Source organism: Nerophis lumbriciformis, linkage group LG28 (assembly GCF_033978685.3).
Source record: "Nerophis lumbriciformis linkage group LG28, RoL_Nlum_v2.1, whole genome shotgun sequence".
Classification (NCBI taxonomy): Eukaryota; Metazoa; Chordata; class Actinopteri; order Syngnathiformes; family Syngnathidae; genus Nerophis; species Nerophis lumbriciformis.
The window spans coordinates 11,476,747-11,502,526 of NC_084575.2; the positions used below are offsets into that span (position 1 = coordinate 11,476,747).

Here is a 25,780-nt window from a genome sequence, read left to right on the forward strand (position 1 = left end):
AAGGCGGCCACCGAGTCAAAAAGTTTGGGGACCCATGGGATAATGCAAATCAAAAGTCAAATGTAAAATACGACATAGTTAACCGCAATTTACATTGGTGTTTATACATTGTATTTCATTCATACTTTTTTAAGATTCGATAACAAAATAATACAAAAACATATTATCCATCCATCCATGTTCTTCCGCTTATCCGAGGTCGGGTCGCGGGGGCAGCAGCCTAAGCAAAGAAACCCAGACTTCCCTCTCCCCAGCCACTTTGTCCAGCATCTCCCGGGGGATACCGAGGCGTTCCCAGGCCAGCCGGGAGACATAGTCTTCCAAACGGAAGTCGTTTTCCACGGCTTCCCCGAATTACTCCCATGTCCGAGTTTTTGCCTCCGCGACCGCTTGGACTGTTGCCTCCAGAATCCCATGAGTCAAAAGGACCCGGTAGGACTCTGTCATGGCCAGGGCGCATTCCAATGCGCCCTCATCTTTGCGCTCTGCTTGCAGCCACGGCCGCGTCACGCCCCCATGCCGGCAAGGCTGTGGGGGATCAGCAATCAGCGCACCTGGACATGTTGAGGGAGCTGTATAAAGGACCAGTGGACCCAAGGATTCTGGCGGGAACTTAGTTCACAAGTTTGTGTACCGTAAGCCAAAGCCTTATGCTCTCTCTCTCTCTCTCTCTTTCTCTCTCTCTCTCTCTCTGCGTTTTCCCTTGTTTGTTCTCCCGTAGTTCCTTGCCGAGTCTTCCGTTGTTTTCCCCTGTGGACTTTGGACTGCCTTCCTCGATCCTTGACCCTCGCCAGGACACGGACCTTGTCACTCCTCTCTTGCCCTGGACCACCTGCCTGCCCCACGGACTGCCTCGTTCCTTCGCTCTCAACACTTGGTAACACACACCTCAGCTAACTACACACATAGCCTCACACACACACACATGCTTGGGTTTTGACCCTCTCCATTTCCTTAGTGTAGTTTATTAGTTAGTATTGTTTATCATTATTATATGTATTGACTATATATATAATAAATTATTAAACATTACTTCCCCCTGGTGTCTGGGCCGTCATCTCCCCTCTGTAAACCATAACAGACTCTTTCTTCAGCTTGACGGCATCCCTCACCAGCGGTGACCACCAGCGGGTTCTGGGATTACCGCTACGACAAGCACCAACCACCTTGCGGCTACAGCTCTGAGCGGAATATCAGAAGGGATATTTTGACATGAAAATTACTGTAAAAAACGCGTGTTTTCGCGTATTTCATATACCTGCAGTTGGGCTTTTCAGAATTCAACTGAAATTGCTTTTTCCATTTAGCTAAATGAAACAATATTAGAAATGATTGTCAATGATGATGACGGTCAAAATACGCAGATTGAGTGTTTGGAAGGATTATTTACCCTGTAGTCGCTGGCCGTGACGTAAAAGATGGGCTGGAAGGCGAGCCAGATGATGCAGGTGGTGTACATGGTGAAGCCGATGAACTTGGCCTCGTTGAAGTTCTCCGGGCACTTGCGCGTCTTGAAGGCGTAGACGGTGCAGAGGACGATGAGGATGCAGTTGTAGGTGAGCGACAGGAGCATGCTGGAGTCTCTGCTGTTGCACTTGAGGGTGACCACGTCTCTCCTGTCGGGGCTCGCCTCCTTCCTAACGCCGGGCACCTCCACCAGGAGCCAGACGACGGCCACCAGCAGCTGGCAGGAGATGAGGGCGCCGCAGATGGCCACCTGGGAGGCCGGGCTGATGAAGCGAGGCCGCTGGGCGCCTTCCTTCACGCCGCTGAAGATGCGAGCGATGCGGTTGGTCTTGGTGAGGAGGGCCGAGTAGCACACGGCGAAGGAGGTGCCCAGACCCAGGCGGCGGAGGGTGCAGACGGCGGTGGAAGGTTTGGAGATGTAGATGAACGTCATGCTGTAGCACATGAGGACTCCCAGCAGGAGGATGTAGGAGAGCTCGCGGCCGCTCGCCTTCACTACGGGGGTCTCGTTGTGCTTAAAGAAGAGCCCCACCACTGACAGGGTGCACATGATTCCCAAGCAGGAGATGGTGACGGGCCCGATGGCCCATGCGTCCTCCCAGCGGATGTACTCTTCCGGCAGGTCGTAGCAGCCCGTCAGGTTGTCGAGAGGCCACTGGCCGAAGCCGCAATCGGCGCAGGTGAACTCATCCTGCAGGTGCTGGTAGGGCTGACAGGGGATGCAGATCCAGCAGCAAACGTCTCCGGGCTGCATGCTCTTCACCTCGTTCTTCCTGCAGGGGTCGCTGCACTGGGAGGTGGGCGGCACCAGGCCCCGCCAGTGGACCAGCGTGTTGTTCAGAGTCAGGTTCTGGTCCCAGAAGCCCACTTTCCTGTAGGTGAACTTTCCGTCCTCTTTGTGGTAGTGAAAGATGTTGTAGCGGCTGATGCTGTCGCCCACAGAGTCGAAGCGTACCATGTTCTCTGTTTCGGCGGGCCGGAACGGAGCTGCCGGGAACAATTAGGAGGTTTTAAAAGGAAGAACTATAATAACAATGCATGCATGGACACAAATATAATATTATTAATATTTCCAAGAAAATATTCAGGGTGTAAGTTCTACCCAAGCGAATTAGAGCCATCTTATTTGCAATTGTCTTATATTGGAGTTATTACAGTACACCATCTTTAGAGTCATTTTAGAACTAGCAATGTGTCGATCCACCGGCCACCAATCACATCAGTCTCAGTTGATCTCTGTGAAAAAGTATGTGATCGACCAATGATCTTCAATGATGATCATAAAAGGTTGGCTCATACTCCTTTGGCTGACAAACAGCTACTATCAAAATATGACCGATACTAGTGATTAGATTTAAAAGAGTAGTAGATAGTAGTTTTTACTTTTGTTTAGTTATTGTGCACTATTGATTTTGTTTTATTCAAACAATTGTATGTAATAGAAGAAAATCATGTTTAAATATGGTGTTGCTAATGTTACACTCACCATAAATACATCAAAACATTTACAGTAATGCATGTGATCAGTGTCGGCAGGATACAACCCTGATCAGAACATCCTAATTGTAGCACATTAAATTATATTATTTGCATTATAGAAAAGTGTCTCACCTACCCTTTATCTCGAAAATCCTCGAAAAAATGCTAAATGAACACTTAGCATCTAACAATCTCTGTGAACCCTTTCAGTCCCGGTTCAGGGAAAATCACTCTACGGAGACAGCACTCACAAAAATGACTAATGGTCTACTGCTAACTATGGATGCTGATCCGTCATTTATGTTGCTGCTACTTGATCTTAGCGCTGCTTTGGATTCCGTCGATGCTAACATTTTATTAGAACGTATCAAAACACGTATATTGGTATGTCAGACTTAGCCTTTTCTTGGTTTAACTCCTATGTTACTGACAGGATGCAGCGCGTCTCCCATAACAATGTGACCTCGGAGTATGTTAAGGTAACGTGCGGAGTTCCACAGGGTTCGGTTCTTGGCCCGGCACTCTTCAGCATTTACATGCTGCCGCTAGGTGACATCATACGCAAATACGGTGCTCTACATGTCCCTAAAGCTGACCAACACGCCAGATTGTAGTCACCTGGAGGCGTGTCTAAATGAAATTAAACAATAGATGTCCAGCAACTTTTGGCATCTTAACGCTAATAAAACAGAAATGCTGATTATCGGTCCTGTTCGACACCGGCACTTATTTAATAATACCACCTTAACATTTGACAACCAAACAATTATACAAAGCGACTCGGTAAAGAATTTTGGTATTATCTTCGACCCAACTCTCTCATTCTACTGACTGTAGTCAAAATATGGTGTGGTATAAAAACGCCATCTATCATAGCTAAAATATAAAAATAAGCAATAAATGATGTAATGAGTTTGATAGTAGTAATAATTCTATGACATATGAATGGAATATCCTTCTCTGAAATGATCTCATAGAGTTTCAGTTCTACTTCATTTATCTTTGAATCTGAGTTGCAATTCTATTTCCTGTTTGTAACCTCAATTCAAATTCGGGAGATGGAATTTGTCATTTTTCCGAAATCTGACGGTTTCTTCACTTCTTGTGTTGAAATGTTCCGTGTTTGTTAAAAGTCTCGCAGAAAGAAGCAGAAACGTTCAAACCTTCAAACTTGGTCTTCAGGATGAACTCCTTGTAGAAGCGTTTTCCGTTGCCAGGCTTCATGGCGTCGCACACCTTGGAGGTGTTGGAGCACACGGCCTGCCTCATGTTGTGCAGCGCGTAGGCCATGGCGTAGACCGCATTGACCACAAACATGATCTTGGACTCCTGCTCAAAGGTTCCGTCTCTGAGGCTGCGCTCGCTGCAGCCGTGCTGCTGGAGGCTGCAGCTGAAGCGGTGCTCCCAGAACTCTTTGAACCACGGGTTCCTGGCGTTGGTGTACGGGTTGAGTTTGGTGAAGTAGTCCTCGAACTCCCTGATGGGATAAGACGCCAGCTCGATGGTGAACGCTCCGTCCGCCGCCGTCTCGCTGCCCCTCACCACGCTCTCCTGCGCCCCCCAGCCGTCGCTGGCCACCCAGATGAAGGACACGTTCATGCGGGCAGCCGCCACCAGGAGCTCCCGCGCGTCTTCGCTGCGGGTGAACAGGATGACCACCTTGGCATTGGACTTCTGCTGCAGGGAGCGGATCACGTTTTCGAAGCCCTGCCGGTTCATGGAGCGGCTCACCTTGGCAGAGGTGGCGATGCAGATCTGGCGAGAGCGAGCCTCCTGCTGAAAGGCGTCGATGCCCGTCTCGCCGTAGTCGCCCTCCGACGCCACGGTGGAGACGTAGGTCCAGTTGAAATAACGGAGGATCTCCGCCATGGCCTTGGCCTGGTAAAAGTCGGCGGGCACGGTGCGGGCAAAGTAGTCGTAGCGGGATTTATCGCTCAGCTTGGCGCTGGTGGAGGCGTAGCTGATCTGAGGGATCTGGAAGAGTCGCAGGAGGTTGGCCACCTTGAAGCAAGACAAAATGAAGTTTAATGTAAGGATTATTACTTCATCACTACACTTTCTCAAGCTAACACTCGGGAAGCAAACAGTGAACCACGGCTCCACAGTGATGGTAGCACTCATGCAGCCCCAAAAGAACAGCGTCATGAGCAGGCCTGGGCGTCCACAGAGTAAGCCCTGCCAGCCCTGGGCTGGAAGCTCTCTATTTTATTGTATTTTTTATTTAAAGATAAGATGATCAGTAATTAAAACAAAAGCACATTGACTAAGACGATAAAACAAGTAACTGACGTGTTAATTAAAGCATAAATACGAGACAATAATGTTGACAGAAACAAAATCCAATCATGCTTAATTTCGTCTAGTCAATAGGTGGAATGGGTGGGACAAATTCGGAATATATCCATTTACAGCTCTTTAATGACTACATTGAAAGAGGTGTGAGGATTGGTTATGAATGACAGCCAATCAAATGCTTTTCCTTGCGTGATAAGGAAGTCAGCACCAAAACCTAAATGTGTGGCTTTAAATATGTAATGTGTGTACACCTGGGAAAGTGAACAGGATCCATTTCATGTTTACTACTATAATGCCATCAGCAGGCAATTAATTGATTGTAAGTCAAATTTGTTATTTGCTGTGATCAATGTTGCCACAAAAACTGAGTCCATGTCAAAAATTGATTCCCGATGCCGCGTCGCCAAAGCGTGTATTGCTTTCAGGCTTCATCCATTGCGACTAAACTTGAGGTTTTCCATCAAGCACAGAGTGATAGTTTAATAACTTGCTTACCTTAGCTAAAACAAATTACTACTCCAATCTCATCCACCTCAATAAAAATGATTCAAAATATTTATTCAGTACAGTAGTATTGCAAGGGACTCCCCCTAGTAGCCACTCGGCTGATGACTTCATGAAACTCTTAAATAAGAAAATTGTACTCATTACAAAGGAGATTAAAGACAACCCGTCCCAGCTCCAACTGGGTTCTACTAATGCCGATACGAATGTATATACGATGGATATTGCCCTCCAAAATGATCTCTCTCTTTTTAAAGAAATAACATTAGAGGAACTTCTGCAACTCGAAAATGGGACAAAACAAACAACATGTTTACTTAACCCACTTCCTGGGAAACTTATCAAGGAGCTGTTTGTAATATTAGGACCATCAGTGCTAAATATTATTAACTTATCACTTTCCTCTGACACTGTTCCCGTAGCATTAAAAAAGGTGGTTATTCATCCTCCGCTCAAAAGACCTAACCTCGATCCTGATCTCATAGTTAACTACCGGCCGGTGTCCCCCCTTACCTTTATCTCGAAAATCCTCAAAAAATTTGTTGCACAGCAGCTAAATGAACACTTAGCGTCGAACAGTCTCTGTGAACTCTTTCAGTCCGGCTTCAGGGCAAATCCCTCGACGGAGAAAGCCCTCGCAAAAATGACTAATGACCTACTGCTAACGATGGATTCTGATGCGTCATCCATGTTGCTGCTTCTTGATCTTAGCGCTGCTTTCGATACCGTCGATCATAATATTTTATTAGAGCGTATCAAAACACGTATTGGTATTTCCGACTTAGCCTTGTCTTGGTTTAACTCTTATCTTACTGACAGGATGCAGTGTGTCTCCCATAACAATGTGACCTCGGAGTATGTTAAGGTAACGTGTGGAGTTCCACAGGGTTCGGTTCTTGGCCCTGCACTCTTAAGTAATTACATGCTGCCGCTAGGCGACATCATACGCAAATACGGTGTTAGCTTTCACTGTTATGCTGATGACACCCAACTCTACATGCCCCTAAAGCTGACCAACACGCCAGATTGTAGTTACCTGGAGGCGTGTCTTAATGAAATTAAACAATGGATGTCCAGCAACTTTTTGCATCTTAAGGCTAAGGAAACAGAAATGCTGATTATCGGTCCTGCTTGACACCGACACTTATTTAAAAATACCACCTTAACATTTGACAGGAAAACAATTAGACAAAGCCACCTGGTAAAGAATCTCGCTATTATCTTCAACCCAACTCTCTCATTTGAGTCACACATTAAGAGAGTTAGTAAAACAGCCTTCTTTCATCTCCGTAATATCGCTAAAATGTGTCCCATTTTGTCCACCACCGACATTGAGATCATTATTCATGCGTTCGTTACGTCTCGTCTCGATTACTGTAACCTATTATTTCCAGGTCTCCCTATGTCTAGCATTAAAAGATTACAGTGGTACAAAATGCGACTGCTATATTTTGACAAGAACTAGAAAGTTTGATCATATTACGCCTATACTGGCTCACCTGCACAGGCTTCCTGTGCACTTAAGATGTGACTTTTAAGGTTTTACTACTTACGTACAAAATACTACACGGTCTAGCTCCATCCTATCTTGCTGATTGTATTGTACCATATGTCCCGGCCAGAAATCTGCGTTCAAACTCATAACTTGAGAGGCTTTGGATATTTCTTATTGCCGAGAGCTCAAACCACTCGTAAACGTTTGTGTGTGTCTGTATGCGGAGTAAAACTATGGAACAAACTGGACTTGCAACACAAGCAATGCCAAACTATTAATCAATTTAGACTATTATACAAACATGGGGTCTGGTTTAAATATAGAGATGAGGGTCTTTAATTTGACCTGCTGTTGTACTCTGTCTCAAAGTGTTAATTAACATGTACTCAATGTTTCCTTACCATTTTTGCTATGTTGTCTATTACCATTGTTGGCATTTTGTCTATTACCATTGTTGGTATATTCATTATTCTTACATTGTTGATACAAATTATTGTTACAGTGTAATAATTATTGTTACCAGTGGTAATGCCACTATGATACAACATCTGTATTATAATCTTTGAACAAAGTAAGAGTGAGACTCATCTGAATAATCACTAAATGGAGAACTGGGGGTGGGATTAAATAAGTTATATTCTTCCCACTCCCTTTCATGCAAAACTGGACAATCATGCATTACATACTATACATTACCTTTTGCACTATATTAATTCATATTATTATGTGTTGTCAACTTTGTACTTTTTTATGTCATTGCCTGAAATAAATAAATAAATGAAATGAATGAATGAAAGAACTCCGGCTTATTAGTGATTACCAGAGCCCAAAAAAGTCTGCGGGCTATAGAGCATTTTCTATTCGGGCTCCAGTACTCTGGAATGCCCTCATGGTAACAGTTAGAGATGCTACCTCAGTAGAAGCATTACGTCCCATCTTAAAACTAATTTGTAAACTATAGCGCTTAAATAGACCCCTTTTTAGACCAGTTGATCTGCTGTCTCTCTTATCAGGTGACCACAGATCAGCCTCCAAGGAGGATGCGATAGCTGTTCCAAGTCGGGACCCGAGATGGACCACTCCTCTTTGCATCACTTGTCTCCATTCAAGATGATCCCCTGCTGGTCTCCCAATGGACTGGACTTTCACATGAAGTCGGGACCCGGGGTAACCACTTCTTATGCATCAGTCGGTGACGTCTCTGCGCTCCGAAGAGTCTACATGCAAGAGGATCCCCTGTGGGCCCCACTATGGACTGGACTCTCACATTATTAACCTTATCCACTCGGCATCTAGCCCTGCGATGAGGTGGCGACTTGTCCAGGGTGTACCCCGCCTTCCGCCCGATTGTAGCTGAGATAGGCTCCAGCGCCCCCCGCAACCCCAAAGGGAATAAGCGGTAGAAAATGGATGGATGGCACTCGGCATCTAGGGCAGCACGTTGGCACAGGGGTTTGTACATGGTCCTGGGTTCAATTCTGGGCTCTGTGTGGAGTTTGCATGTTCTCTCCGTGACTACGTGGGTTCCATCCGGGTACTCCGGCTTCCTCCCACCTCCAAAGACATGCACCTGGGGATAGGTTGATTGGCAACACTAAATTGGCCCTAGTGTGTGAGTGTGAATGTTGTCTTTCCATCTGTGTTGGCCCTGCGATGAGATGGAGACTTGTCCAGGGTGTCCCCTGCCTTCCGCCCAAATGGATGGCACTCGGCATCTATCGCACCGATCACCCAGGTGACATCCAAGTGCTACAGTATTGTGCTTGGTGAAGTTGTATTTAAAGGGGAACATTATCACAATTTCAGAATGGTTAAAAACCAATAAAAATCAGTTCCCAGTGGCTTATTATATTTTTCGAAGTTTTTTTCAAAATTTTACCCATCATGCAATATCCCTAAAAAAAGCTTCAAAGTGCCTGATTTTAACCATCGTTATAAACACCAGTCCATTTTCCTGTGACGTCACATAGTGAAACCAACACAAACAAACATGGCGGAAAGAACAGCAAGCTATAGCGACATTAGCTCGGATTCAGACTCGGATTTCAGCGGCTTAAGCGATTCAACAGATTACGAATGTATTGAAACGGATGGTTGTAGTGTGGAGGCAGGTAGCGAAAACGAAATTGAAGAAGAAACTGAAGCTATTGAGCCATATCGGTTTGAACCGTATGCAAGCGAAACCGACGAAAACGACACGACAGCCAGCGACACGGGAGAAAGCGAGGACGAATTTGGCGATCGCCTTCTAACCAACGATTGGTATGTGTTTGTTTGGCATTAAAGGAAACTAACAACTATGAACTAGGTTTACAGCATATGAAATACATTTGGCAACAACATGCACTTTGAGAGTGCAGACAGCCCAATTTTCATCAATTAATATATTCTGTAGACATACCCTCATCCGCGCTCTTTTCCTGAAAGCTGATCTGTCCAGTTTTGGAGTTGATGTCAGCAGGCCAGGGAAGCTAGGGTCGATATTCTTCTCTTGATCATCTTCGGGACGGTGTGAGCCAAGACATCCAGGGGGTTTAGCTCGCTCGTCTGCGGGAAAAAACTGCCGCCATTGCTTGCCGTGCTACCGTGGTCCTTTGTCCCTGAATTGCTCACACACTCCGGCAGATTCAATGGGGGTCTGGCGGCAGATCTCTTTGACTTTATCGTTGGAAATGCATCTGCTTTGAGTGTCGCAGGATATCTACACATTCTTGCCATCTCTGTCGTAGCATAGCTTTCGTCGGTAAAGTGTGCGGAACAAACGTCCAATTTCTTGCCACTTTCACATCTTTGGGCCACTGGTGCAACTTGAATCCGTCCCTGTTCGTGTTGTTACACCCTCCGACAACCAGTGTTGGGACTAACGCGTTACAAAGTAACTAGTAATCTAACGCGTTATTTTTTTATATTCAGTAACTCAGTTACCGTTACTACATGATGCGTTACTGCGTTATTTTACGTTACTTTTTATGTAGTATAAAGTGTGTTTTATCGGAGCGCTGCGTTCTGATTCTTCTTGTGTCACAAGCCGGAGAAGAGAGAGAGACATGCGCTCTGTGTGGGTGTGTCTGAGTGTAAGTGTGGGGAGCGAGGGGGGGGGGGGGCGTGTCTGATCATGGCGGAGCCAGAAGTCGAGTTTGCTAACATGGAGATATTTTCACTACTTTTCTTTTGTCGAGCACAAAGAAAATAACATTTTAGTTAAATGTAAATTGTGCTTTGGATCAAAGATGCCATCTACTGCCCAAAACAGCAATTCAAATCTGCTGAAACAAGCTACATAGCAACATGCTTCGACGAAGCTAGTAAAGAGAGACAGAGACTCTGATGCCACTTCACCTCCACCACCACCACCATTCACCGCTGAAGGTACACACTCTGTCAATCAATGTTCCCTCTAATTGTTCATGTGTGAGCAAATGCAAAAAGTCCCTGAGCATTGAGTGGAGTCCATGTGAGCAACATCACACTTGCACACTGTGGCTACACCAGCAGCACACCTGTCCCAAACCTCACTAAATAACAACGTACATCTCCATCCATCCATCCATTTCCTACCGCTTGTCCCTTTCGGGGTCGCTGGAGCCTATCTCAGCTGCATTCGGGCGGAAGGCAGGGTACACCCTGGACAAGTCCCCACCTCATCACAGGGCCAACACAGATAGACAGACAACATTCTCTTATTATTATAATCAAATGACAGCAGTCATTTCCATTTCTAATATAAGTGTTTAGGCCCACTTATAATGACAATAACAAAAAATATTGTTTTTCATGAACTGTGTACTTGTATTGTTTGTCTGGGTGGAGGTCCTGCTTTGGAAATAATTTGTACCCCTTTCAGACATTGCATTTAGTTCCCATTAAAACATTCACATGTTGCACAATGAGATGTAAGCAGGGGATCATGTGTACATTCCTGTAACTTCCTGTTTGTAAAAAATATATTTTTATTAGTATTTATTTAATATACTAACAGCATTTAATGATTAATATTTATAAATTAAGATTCCTAATAAATGACACTAGAATAAGCACACATTTGATTGGTAAATCATAGTGTAACGACCTGGAATGACACTTTATGTGTGGTGTTGGAGTTGTCCGACTTTTTGTGTGGCTGTAAACGCATCACTGGCTAAGTGCCATATGTGCATGTGTTGGCGCACGTGAGAGAGCGAGCGGCTGCTGTTGATATAACAAAGTTGCTTTTGGTCTGGTTTGTACTGCAGAAAATGACCAGTTTTGCTAGATATCATTTTTTTTACTAATGTTTTGGTGATGTGTTTATGGCCGACAGTAAAGAGTTTTGCTCAGTAAAGTGATGGATGGAATTCATGTCCTCAAAGCGTCTCGACAGACGTTACAATATTTGAACAATGATGACGAAAACGGTTTTCTCTGTCGTGTCCGTGTCGTGTCGAAAATTGTTATGCGCTTATTTTTTTATTTGATTTTGTGCATGGCATAGATTTGCCGTGCGCAGAGGACGCTTGAGCAGTGCGCAATTGCACATGCGCGCTCCTGAGAGGGAACGTTGCTGTCAATTCTCTTATATACTTTGATTATCACATCACTCTAAATGTATAGACTATAAAGTTCACAAACATAAAGAGGGATCCTAGTGGGCCAGGCCAATCTTTCCTTATCTCTAAACTAAAACTGGGGAAATGTGTAGAGTGTTCTGGGTTTCAGACATGATTTTGTATAAGAATTACTTGAGGAAGAAAATGCCTGGTTAGACTTTGTGTATGTAGTGTGTGCCTTTCTTGGTTTACATCTATGCTGTTATTATGCTGTTTGTTACTTATGTATGTTATGTTGCAGCTTTTTAAAATAGTTTTGTCAATTTGTTCTGGCCAGAAACAAATTGGCCTTTGTAACATATCTTTGTCTTTGTGTGTTGTATGTAGACCACATGGCTTAGCAGAGTTGAGTGATGCAAATGCATGTCAAGTTGATCAACAGATTGTATTATTCTCCAGTGCAATAACAGTACTGAAATGAAGGCTAAAAGGGCATTAATTGGAGCTTTAAAAAAGAAAAGAAAAAAGAAGTAACTAAATAGTTACTTTTCACAGTAACGCATTACTTTTTGGTGTAAGTAACTGAGTTAGTAACTGAGTTACTTTTGAAATGAAGTAACTAGTAACTGTAACTAGTTACTGCTTTTCAGTAACTAACCCAACACTGCCGACAACACACCGACGAGGCATGATGTCTCCAAGGTACGAAAAACAGTCGAAAAAACAGAAAATAACAGAGCTGATTTGACTCGGTGTTTGAGAAAGTGGCGGATTCCTTCCCGATGTGACGTCACGTTGTGACGTCATCGCTCCGAGAGCGAATATTAGAAAGGTGTTTAATTTGCCAAAATTCACCCATTTAGAGTTCGGAAATCGGTTAAAAAAATATATGGTCTTTTTTCTGCAACATCAAGGTATATATTGACGCTTACATAGGTCTGGTGATAATGTTCCCCTTTAAGATAGTTACTGATATTTTGTGAGCTACTGTACACAATCATGCTGATAATAACAACACATCAGCACATCAACATGTGTTTGGCCTCCTTTAGCTCAAACAGCCCAAAGACGAGATGCACATTCGCAGCTCTGGAGGGCATGACGTGAGTCAACGTGATGGATTCAGACAACAGGCATGCTACATACATGCTTCCTCTTCCATGCGTCCACTCTACGTCTACACATCCATGGTTTATGTTTTTTACTTTTATAGTGTGGATCATGTTGACACCTTTTAGTTTCTCTCTGCTCCCGTGGACTCAAACTACTAACAACCTCATGCTAACTATAACACTTTTAATTTTCATTACACATCTCATGTTCACACTTAAACATTTCAACATGTCTGAAAAGGAGCAGGAAGAAGCAAAGCCTATTTATTTCTACTTGTCTGGAAATATTATCATTTGTTGTCACGACGGGAGAGAAAGGGTTGGACTCCGCCAAGGCTGCCCTTTGTCACCGATTCTGTTCATAACTTTTATGGACAGAATTTCTAGGCGCAGTCAAGGCGTTGAGGGGATCTGGTTTGGTGGCTGCAGGATTAGGTCTCTGCTTTTTGCAGATGATGTGGTCCTGATGGCTTCATCTGGCCAGGATCTTCAGCTCTCACTGGATTGGTTCGCAGCTGAGTGTGAAGCGACTGGGATGAGAATCAGCACCTCCAAGTCCGAGTCCATGGTTCTCGCCCGGAAAAGGGTGGAGTGCCTCTCCGGGTTGGGGAGGAGATCTTGCCCGAAGTGGAGGAGTTCAAGTACCTTGGAGTCTTGTTCACGAGTGAGGGAAGAGTGGATCGTGAGATCGACAAGCAGATCGGTACGGCGTCTTCAGTAATGCGGACGCTATATCGATCCGTTGTGGTGAAGAAGGAGCTGTGCCGGAAGGCAAAGCTCTCAATTTACCGGTCGATCTACGTTCCCATCCTCACCTATGGTCATGAGCTTTGGGTCATGACCGAAAGGACAAGATCACGGGTACAAGCGGCCGAAATGAGTTTCCTCCGCCGGGTGGCGGGGCTCTCCCTTAAAGATAGGGTGAGAAGCTCTGTCATCCGGGGGGAGCTCAAAGTAAAGCCGCTGCTCCTCCACATCGAGAGGAGCCAGATGAGGTGGTTCGGGCATCTGGTCAGGATGCCACCCGAGCGCCTCCCTATTGAGGTGTTTAGTGCACGTCCGACCGGCACTCGGAGCTAATGCTATTATTTAGCATGGACTATGGACAAGGCATACTCACTAACTGTGGCATGAAACAAACAAAACTTACGTAGCCCGACTGAGCGTGGCGAGCAAGGTGAATAAATAGCTCTCTGATTAGTGGTTGACAGCAGCTGAGCGTGGGACCGCTAACCAGAGGCAGGTGAACCCAATCAGTCCCCATGATGACCAAAATAAACCCAGGAGTGCACAAAACAGGAACTAAGGGAGTCCAAAACTAACAGAAAATACAAAACATAATCATGACATTTGTAACCAAACAGCAATAAATACATGAATATCCAGTGATGAAAGACAAGGAAAGGAGAATAATAGGAATTAAAATTGATAAATAAAGAATAGCTATGATAATGAATACATTGATTCATAGTAATAAGTTACATCTACATTTTTTTTTTTTTTGGACAAAAGTCTAAGTTTAGAGTACAAATTTTACAAAACAAACGTCAAAAAATAATTTTGTGAGGATAAAAATGAATGAATAAAAAAATGAATGATGAATAGGGCTGTGAATCATTGTGCGATTCGATTCTTGGGGGGTAACAATTCGATATAGAATCGATTCTTTATTCAAAATTAATACTGTTTTAATAACATTGGGTGCCAGGTCAATGATTAACTACATTAGATAAACAACTAGTACTTATCTATATTACTTAGAAGAAAACTGGTGTTGTTTAAAAAAATGATTCCCAACCATTTAATAAAGTAAAATACAAATACGGCAACAGGAGAAGTATCCCACAAGTAAATATGTACATCTGTACAGTAGATATGATCATCGACAACGATATGATTTGCCTGAGTGGTTGGAGAGGACGGATTAAATAAACAATTGATTTTTTATTTTATTTTATTTATTTTTTTGATGGATTAAGAATTGTTACAAATGAGAACCATGATTCCTATTTTTGACACACCTAATAATGAATTTGTGGAAAACACTTTAAAACTAGACATATTACAGTCAGTTTAAACTGTTTGTAGTCAGTTAAAAATGTCCAAGCTAATTCATTTTAATAGTGTTATTGAATAAAATGACAAATGTTCCCAAATTAGGAATGGCATTATTAATATCATGCAGAATTTTGAGATAATTTAGTAAAATGACTTGCAATTTTTGTTGGTCCTTCTACTGTTCATTTAAAACTCACATCTTTTTATTTGATGAATGGCTGGTTTGGCATTGATTTGAAATATAATAATTGCCCATTTATTATGGCCCTCTAAACAACTTGATAATAATGAATATGAAAAGATTACAGTGCAAAGGTGATTTAAGTTCAGGCTGGAATTAATTTTGTTGCACTTTGATTTACCATTTCAATTATAACTTATAAAGTATGGATAAAGACATGAGAGATTAGTATCATCTCATTAATTAATTTTTTTTAATCATTAATATTAATAATTTACTTAATGTAAAAACTAACTTCCTGTGAAGATGCAAAAATCAGGAAGAAATCGTCTTTTTGGTTTTACTGAGGTGGTTCACAACAATAACAACAACAAGAAAAACAACAAAATGTACTGCAACAACACAAAGGACAACAACGACAAGCATCAATAAGTTGCTCTAATTACTGAGAGTAGCAATTAACGAGGCAACAGAGTTTGTGTCGAGCGCACACACAGTTTCACACACAGTTTCACACACAGTTTTACACAATGTTAACACAAAGTCTCACACAAAGTTCACAAAGGATGTTTTTCCAAAGTGACAAAAGTTGTCGCTCCAACACTTAGAAAGCGAGTGTTATGAAGATGAAGGTGGAAACTGAGGGATTAAGAACAAAAATAAATCTGCACTTAATTAGTTCACAACAACATAATAAAGTTATATTTCAGCTTTGCAGAATATTCAATCAATCAATCAATCAATGTTTATTTATGTAGCCCTAAATCACAAAAGTCTCAAAGGGAATTTCTTAGTAAAAATGACTCATATTGTTATATTATATATTTCTAATATATATTTAACTCGCATTGTGATCAATTTCTGTCATGTCTGTGTAATCATGTTTTGTTTTAAGTCATGTTTTTGTTTAGTTAGAGGAATCTTTAGTTTCTGGCTTTTCACTCCCTTGTCTTGTTTGCATGATTACCCATTAGTTTCACCTGTTCCACGTTTGGACTCATTGTGCACTCTTGTTTGTCACCATAGCAACCATTAGTTTTCACCTGTCACATCACGCACCTGTTTCACGTTTTGAGTCACGCACCTGTTTTCGTTAATCATGTCTGTGTTATTTAAGCTTTTCATTTTCTGTTGTTCGTCCTGGAGTCATATCTTTTCTAAACCTGCTATCCCCTCGTTTCAAGCCCTGTTCACGATCCCATGCCACAGTAAGTGTTTTTATTTCGTGTTCAGTTTCTGCCTTTGTGCAAGTTTTGTTTTCATTTGCCAAGTTTTTTTTTACCTCCGCCAAAGTGCGCGCTTTTCGTTTATTCTTTTTTTTGGTAAATAAATCATGTACCCACCTTCAAGCCATGTCCGATCCAAATTCTCTTGCATCTTGGGAAAACAAAAACTCCACAGTCCAAGTCATGACATTATGACTCCAGCAAATCGCTTTCCCGCAAAGAATTTGGTCGAAGAAGGAAGTTGGGAGTCTTTAGGAGCCATGGCGGAGCGAGACCTGATGTGGGGGCCAAATGGGAAGCTTATTCCCATTAGCTCCATTTGGTCCAAGGATGGCACTGCTTCACCACAATCCCGGAAGCGCCGCTCCAGACCGAGGACGTCAGGGAAGGCGAGCAGACCACACGCAGCGCTCCCGCAGGCTCCTCCCACTCCGGGCGGAAGCAGGCTGCTGCCAGCTCCGCAGCTCCAAGATGACGTCAAAGACCAGGATTTTTTTTTTCTGAATTCTTTTTCTTTTGATTCAGCGCTCCCCAGGACTCAAGCCACAATCAAGTCACAACAAAAAAATGTTTCACCCACTCAAACACAGGTACACAAAAGACATTTTGGACAATTTAAAGGGGATGTTTCTGCCTCCCCCCGCCCACCCCTAGAGAGAGTTCCAGACCGCAGAGAGCGCGTCTGGTATCCGCCCCTTGAGGGGGGGGCTGGGGTCGGGAGCTGTGTAGGTGGGGTGGCTCTGCATCACCATGTCAAGCCACAGCCTCCAGCACGGCCGCCACCACCAGTCTTCCGACCTGTCAAGCCACAGCCTCCAGCACGACCGCCCTCACCAGTCTTCCGACCCGTCAAGCCACAGCCTCCAGCACGACCGTCCTCACCAGTCTTCCGACCTGCCAAGCCGCAACCCCCAGCTAGGCCACCTCCACCTGCTCCAAGGCTAGCACCACGGCTAGCTGCTCCAAGGCTAGCACCTGTCGCAGCTCCACGGCTAGCACCTGTAGCTGCTCCAAGGCTAGCACCAAGGCTAGCTGCTCCAAGGCTAGCACCTGTCGCTGCTCCAAGGCTAGCACCTGTCGCTGCTCCACGGCTAGCACCTGTAGCTGCTCCACGGTTAGCACCTGTCGCCGCACCAAGGCTAACACCAGACCCTCCACGCCAAGTCCAAGACCAAGACCCTCCACGCCAAGACCAAGACCCTCCACGCCAAGACCAAGACCAAGACCCTCCACGCCAAGACCAAGACCAAGACCCTCCATGCCAAGTCCAAGACCAAGACCCTCCACGCCAAGTCCAAGACCAAGACCCTCCATGCCAAGTCCAAGACCAAGACCCACCACGCCAAGCTCCGGTACCAGTTCCACGACGCCAAGTGCCGCCAGTCGCAGCTCCACAACGCCAAGACCAAGACCCTCCATGCCAAGACCAAGACCAAGACCCGCCATGCCAAGACCAAGACCAAGACCCGCCATGCCAAGACCAAGACCCGCCATGCCAAGACCAAGACCAAGACCCGCCATGCCAAGACCAAGACCCGCCATGCCAAGACCAAGACCCGCCATGCCAAGACCAAGACCCGCCATGCCAAGACCAAGACCCGCCATGCCAAGACCAAGACCCGCCATGCCAAGACCAAGACTCGCCATGCCAAGACCAAGACCCGCACCAAGACCAAGACGCGCCACGCCGAGCTTCGCCGCCTGACGCGCCACGCCGAGCTTCGCCGCCTGACGCGCCACGCCGAGCTTCGCTGCCTGCATCATCTGCTGCTTCCACGCCTGCCACGATGACGACGTGCCTCCCTCCTCGTCGGCCACGGATATGGCCGCTACCTGGTCGCCCGCCACGCCAAGTGCGCCCACCTCCCAGTCGGCCACGAAGGTGGCCATTCCCTGGGCGCCCGCCTCGCCTGCTGCAGCGGCGTTCCACTCGCCGCCGCCACCTAACTCTGCCCCGGTGGATACGGGGACACGTGGTCTGGCGACTCACCGCCATGTCCCCCTCCCGCCCTCCCATGACTCTTGTTAATTTTTTTTATGGACATCTGGTATCTGTCCTTAAGGGAGGGGCTCTGTCATGTCTGTGTAATCATGTTTTGTTTTAAGTCATGTTTTTGTTTAGTTAGAGGAATCTTTAGTTTCTGGCTTTTCACTCCCTTGTCTTGTTTGCATGATTACCCATTAGTTTCACCTGTTCCACGTTTGGACTCATTGTGCACTCTTGTTTGTCACCATAGCAACCATTAGTTTTCACCTGTCACATCACGCACCTGTTTCACGTTTTGAGTCATGCACCTGTTTTTGTTAATCATGTCTGTGTTATTTAAGCTTTTCATTTTCTGTTGTTCGTCCTGGAGTCATATCTTTTCTAAACCTGCTATCCCCTCGTTTCAAGCCCTGTTCACGATCCCATGCCACAGTAAGTGTTTTTATTTCGTGTTCAGTTTCTGCCTTTGTGCAAGTTTTGTTTTCATTCGCCAAGTTTTTTTTTACCTCCGCCAAAGTGCGCGCTTTTCGTTTATTCTTTTTTTTGATAAATAAATCATGTCAAGCCATGTCCGATCCAAATTCTCTTGCATCTTGGGAAAACAAAAACTCCACAGTCCAAGTCATGACAAATTTCCTTTTGTATAATTAGTTTTTATTTATTTATTTAACAAAGTACATTAAACTTTTTCCCAAAAATAATTCTAAATGATTTAACTGGTGGTTAGAATGTTGAGTATTATCTTATTTTATTTTGTTACGTTGTGTTACGTTATGTTATTTTATGTTACCTATGATTTGTTATCGGAAATTATCTAGTGACCATATTTTTCAGATTATGAGGCGCACTGAAAATCCTTTCATTTTCACAATAATTAATACAAAGATGTATTAATTCTGGTGGTGGAACATGGTGTAATAAGTGTGACCAGTAGATGACAGTCACACATAAGAGATACGTACGATATTTAATCGTATGTTATGTTATCTTACTTAATGCTATCTTACTTAATGCTTACTTAATGCTATCTTGCATTGTGTTACCTCATTTTATCTATGTTTTGTTTGTTTACTAACTGTTATTTAATGTTATGTTAGGTTATGTTATGTTACCTTACCTTATGTTATTTTATGTTACGTTATTTTATGTTACGTTATTTTATGTTACGTTATTTTATGTTACATATTTTCATGTTACGTTAGTTCATGTTACATTATTTCATGTTACGTAATTTCATGTTACGTTATTTCATGTTACGTTATTTCATGTTACGTTATTTCATGTTACGTTATTTTATGTTACGTTATTTTATGTTACGTTATTTTATGTTACGTTATTTTATGTTATCATATGTTATCTTGTTTTATATCTAGTAGTACGATGTCTTATTTAATCGTATGTTGCGATACCTTAATGCTACCTTGCATTGCGTTACCTCATTTTATCTATAATGTGTTTGTTTACTAACTGTTATTTAATGTTGTGTTAGGTTATGTTAGGTTACCTTACCTTACGTTATCTTATGTTACGTTATTTTATGTTACGTTATTTCATGTTACGTTATTTCATGTTACGTAATTGCATGTTACGTAATTGCATGTTACGTTATTTCATGTTACGTTATTTCATGTTACGTTATTTCATGTTATATTATTTTATGTTACGTTATTTTGTGTTATTTTATTTTATGTTACGTTATTTTAAGTTACGTTATTTTGTGTTACATTGTTTTATGTTATGTTATTTTATGTTACGTTATTTTATGTTATCATATGTTATCTTGTTTTATATCTAATAGTACGATGTCTTATTTAATCGTATGTTACGTTACCTTAATGCTACCTTGCATTGCGTTACCTCATTGTATCTATGTTTTGTTTGTTTACTAACTGTTATTTAATGTTATGTTAGGTTATGTTAGGTTACCTTGCCTTATGTTATCTTATTATTATTTTATGTTACGTTATTTCATGTTACGTTATTTCATGTTACGTTATTTCATGTTATGTTGTTTTATGTTACGTTATTTTATGTTATGTTATTTTATGTTACGTTATTTTATGTTACGCTATTTTATGTTAAAATGTCTTAGGTTATATTATCTTTTGTGACTTTATCTTACATTACGTTATATTACGCTGCCGTACATTATCTAATCTATGTTATGCTATTTCATTATGCATTTTTTAATGTAATGCTATGTTACATAATGTTGTCACATAATATTAGGCTACATAATGTTACGATATGATAAGGTATGCTACGATATGTTAAGTAACATCACATTGCATTACCTTACCTTATCTTATCTATGTTATTTTATTATTTAGTTACTTTACGATATGTTGTGTTATATTACATTAGGCACACACGTGCACACACGTACATGCACACACATAATCACACTCACACAAACAAATGCACACACACAGACACACCCATACACACACACACACACACACACACACACACACACACACACACACACACAAACAGAAACACACACACCGTCCTGCCTGCCAGAGGAGGAAGAAGAGAAACTTGTTTGCAAGGATGTTGAAGATCATGAAAGTTCCCATTGAGGACTAAAAGAAGCTTCATTTCAGGACGAGTGGGTGGTCGCTCCCACTTTGACAGGAAGTGGTGTAAAAAAACACTGTTCTTTCGTCAGCAAGAAGACAAAGGAAGAAGGCGGACATTTTGTGTGAATGTTCGGAAAGAGCATGAAGACTTTGGGGTCGTGTTTTAACCACAGATCAACACTTCCTCCTCCTTGCTGCGCTCTGTGTGGAGCTGCTGCCAATTACAGTGTGAAAAGATGTTTTTAAACTCCCACAGCAAGCTCAAACAGAATTTCTTATGAGGAGTCTTCCTAACTCGCGCTCAAAAGTGTGTAGTGGTGAGAAAAAGTCGGGACACCCTACGTCTAAGCTTGTACTCCTGAAGCGCTGAAAAAAAGCATAACATGTGTCAAAACATGCACCTTTAATGTGTATTTTTCTGACAAATACACCACGAATGTTGGATTGGCTTGAAATTTCTCACACAGCTCAATGCATAAAAAACCTGCTGTAACTTTGAGGTGTTTGTTAGAAACACCTCAAGGTTAATAAAAACAAAAAAACACGTCCACCATCAACAGAAGCGGTGTTACGCTAATAAGTGGCCATTAATTATTGATCATTTGTGTAATAATCATAAAACTTTGAGGATATTTGTATTACATACATGCAAAAAAATACAAATTTAGAACATAAACTGAAACTGTTCATTTTTAGTATTTAATTTAATTAATTAATTTAAGATGGCAGAAAACAACAAATGAAATTAAAACTGCAAGCAGCGATGGACGCGACCGACTATGAGGGCTCATAAAATCTAAACCGAAGCAGTAATTAAAACTCTTTAATCAACTTTTAATCAGAAGGGTTCAATCTTTCTCCTGTGCTAATTTGAAGCCGACACGACAAACGCGCTCAGAGGAGATAATGTTTGAAAAAAGGTGACTTTTTTTACTCATCTTTTGTTTTGAAGGGGGAATTGCAAACTTCCTGTTGATTTTTGCTGAGGGTTGTGAGTGAATGAAATCTAGGTCTAAGTGAGACCTACATAGAGGTTTTTGTTTTATGTCTCTACGACATTCCTACTGGGAGTTACAGGCGGTTTTGTCTGTGTTTTTTTCCTAGGGGGCGCTAGAGCGCAATTTTGAGTTTTGGGGTTTGGTTTGTTGATTAGATCGCAATTTTTGCCAGTCCTGATGTGTGTGTCCAATTTGGTGAGTTTTGAAGCATGTTAAAGGGGGTCAAATTACAGCTCAAAGAGGCGGCGGAATAATAATAATAAAACGCTAGAAATACAATAGGGTCCTCTGTCCCAAAGGGACTCGGTCCCTAATAATTAGTTGTTATTCTTTTTTATGAGAAATAATATTTTCGATGGCAGAAAAAAAAATAATAATTAAAGCTGCAAGCAGCGTTGGTCGGGCCCGCGTATTTGGCAGGTGCTAGTCCTAAGTGTCCCAATACTTTTGTCCAGTTTTAGTCCCGAGTGTCCTAATACTTTTGTCAAGTTCTAGTTCTAAGTGTCCCAATGCTTTTGTCCAGTGTAGGTGTCCCAATACTTTTGTCCAGTGGTAGTCCTAAGTGTCCCAATACTTTTGTCCAGGTTTAGTCCCAAGTGTCCCAATACTTATGTCTAGTGGTAGTCCGAAGTGTCCCAATACTTTTGTCCAGTTTTAGTCCTAAGTGTCCCAATACTTTTGTTTCTTCCGAGGAGCAGTTTTTTCTGCGTTTTATTCCAAAATTGCGGCAGAACGCAATTTTGAGATTTGGGGTTAGGTTTTTTTATTAGATCGCAATTTTTGCCAGTCTTGATGTGTGTGTTCAGTTTGGTGAGTTTTGAAGCATGTTAAGGGGGTCAAATTACAGCTCAAAGAGGCAAAGGTGACTGTTTTTAGTACATTTTTGTCTTGAAGGGGGAATTGCCAACTTCCTGTTGATTTTTGCCCGAGAATGTACAGTTATGGAATGTGGGTCTAAGTCAGACCTACATAGAGGTTTTTGTTTCATGTCTCTTTGACCTTTCTAGTGGGAGTTACAGGCAGTCTAGTTTTATTTTTTCCTAGGGGGCGCTAGAGCGCAATTTTGAGTTTTGTGGTTGTTTTTTTTTATTAAAAGGCAATTTTCGCAGATCCTGATGTGTGGGTCAAATATGGTGAGTTTTGAAGCATGTTAAGTGGGTCAAATTACAGTTTAATGTGGCGGCGGAAGAAAAAAGAATAATAATAATAATAATAATAATAATAAAACCTTACAAATTCAATAGGGTCCTCTGTCCCATTGTAAAAGGACTCCCTTCGGGAGTCCTTTTACAATGGGCCATGCGGGCCCTAATAAAAGGGTATACCCCTCCCCCGCAACCTCAAGAGGGACAAGCAGTAGAAAATGGATACATGGACAAAATTATTATTGTTGGCACATAATAAGAATGGAAGGATTAATTGCTCTGTTTAGAAATATTTGTAAATGTATTTTCATATGGCAATCAATGGCAATACATCTCAAGAGATTAACTGTTTAAAGGTATATATGTTGTATATATGGGAGTAAAAAAATAATGAAAATAATATGAATACATCATTTGGCGAGCCTCTGGATCGTTCTATATCTGGTACAGATCGGTCGATGGTATGAAAGTCATGAATCGGTTGACTGGAGATCTGTTATCAAATAATTCTAATCTAATAGTTCTAATCTTGCGAGACTTCTGTGATGATGTATACCGAGAGTAATGTTCTCCTTAGCGACTGTCCACATCAACAGAGCAATAAGGCAGACAGTACCGTAAGAGTTAACAAACAATGCTCCACCGAATATGGATGTACCGTATACTGAGTACCGGTACTCTTGGGTAACCGGTTCCTAATTGGTTCGGTCCAAGCGGACCGTTAAAATTCTGGACTAATGATGTTGCTATCTGTACTTTTTTGTATCCATCTGACTGTCGTAATGATGACACACCCGCACTGAAACATTCATTCAGGTGCCACTGCAAAGCATAAAAAAGACACAGCGGAACAGCCAATCAGAGTCAAACTTTTACCGACCCACTTCTGAGTATGCGGGAGTAAGCAGAATAATAGATCTGCGCTAAAATCAAACTCGGAAACTCGCAGAATTTGGCGCAATATGACTGAGATGCTGTGATAGAGATGAAAAGGGGGTCATTTTTACCGTGCACTGGATAAACACTCGCCGTGCCAGCCAGAGGCTGTATGTGTATATATGTGTGTACATATATGTGTATATATATATATATATATATATATATATATATATATATATATATATATATATATATATATATATATATATATATTTGTACTATATATATATATACATATATATACTATATATATAAAGTATATATATACATATATACATATATATATATATATATATATATACTATATATGTATACTGTATATATGTATATATATATATGTACTATCTATGTATGTACAGGTATATTGTGTATATATATACATATATATACTATATATAAAGTATATATATATACTATATATGTATAAATGATAAATGGGTTGTACTTGTATAGCGCTTTTCTACCTTCAAGGTACTCAAAGCGCTTTGACACTACTTCCACATTTACCCATTCACACACACATTCACACACTGATGGAGGGAGCTGCCATGCAAGGCGCTAACCAGCACCCATCAGGAGCAAGGGTGAAGTGTCTTGCTCAGGACACAACGGACATGACGAGGTTGGTACTAGGTGGGGATTGAACCAGGGACCCTCGGGTCGCGCACGGCCACTCTTCCACTGCGCCACGTGTATATATATATATATATATATATATTCATACTATATATATATATATAAAGTATATATATATATACTATATATGACTATATATGTATACACTTATACATATATGTATATATACATATATATATATATATATATATATATATATATATATATACATATATGTATGTGTGGGAAAAAAATCACAAGACTATTTCATCTCTACAGGCCTGTTTCATGAGGGGGTGTACCCTCAATCATCAGGAGATTTTAATGGGAGCATTCGCATACCATGGTTTATATAGGGCACAGAGTGGGTGGGTACAGGCTGGCCTAGGGGCGTGGTGATTGGCTCATGTGTTACCTAGGAGGTGTTTCCGTCTATGGCGGCATGTTGTTACAATTTCGCTGCGCTTGTTGAGGGATGATGTGTTAATGTAACACATCCGACACATATGTAGGATTAACCGAGGGTGAATTCAAAACCAGATGGAACAATCACAAGGCTTCTTTCAGGAACAAAAACCTGCGAAATACCACAGAACTCAGCAAACACATTTGGGACCTCAAAGACAATAATGTTGAATATTCAATAACATGGCAAATTCTTGCATCCAGCACACCTTACAATAGTGGTAATAAAAGATGCAACCTATGCTTGAAAGAGAAACTGTTTATTATTTACCGTCCAGACCTGTCATCCCTCAACAAGCGCAGCGAAATTGTAACAACATGCCGCCATAGACGGAAACACCTCCTAGGTAACACATGAGCCAATCACCACGCCCCTAGGCCAGCCTGTACCCACCCACTCTGTGCCCTATATAAACCATGGTATGCGAATGCTCCCATTAAAATCTCCTGATGATTGAGGGTACCCCCCCTCATGAAACAGGCCTGTAGAGATTAAATAGTCTTGTGATTTTTTTCCCACACATACATATATTGCGCTCTACTACGGTATCGAGCACTATTTTTTGGATAACCTTATTAAGACATATATATACATATATATATATATATATATATATATATATATATATATATACACATATATATATATATATATATATATATATATATATATATATATATATATATATATATATATATATATATA

General features: G+C 42.0%; 1 protein-coding gene across 1 annotated transcript in view; it reads right to left on the reverse strand.

Annotated features, from left to right (window-relative positions):
- The window catches only part of grm2b (glutamate receptor, metabotropic 2b), a 66,162-nt gene that overhangs the window by 13,089 nt on the left and 27,293 nt on the right, over window positions 1-25,780 (reverse strand). The window contains exons 3-4 of the mRNA XM_061923601.1: window positions 4,110-4,947; window positions 1,391-2,454 (exon numbers count right to left, since the gene is read on the reverse strand). Coding sequence (XP_061779585.1) covers window positions 1,391-2,454; window positions 4,110-4,947 — 1,902 coding nt within the window. The remainder of the gene's footprint in view (window positions 1-1,390; window positions 2,455-4,109; window positions 4,948-25,780) is intronic.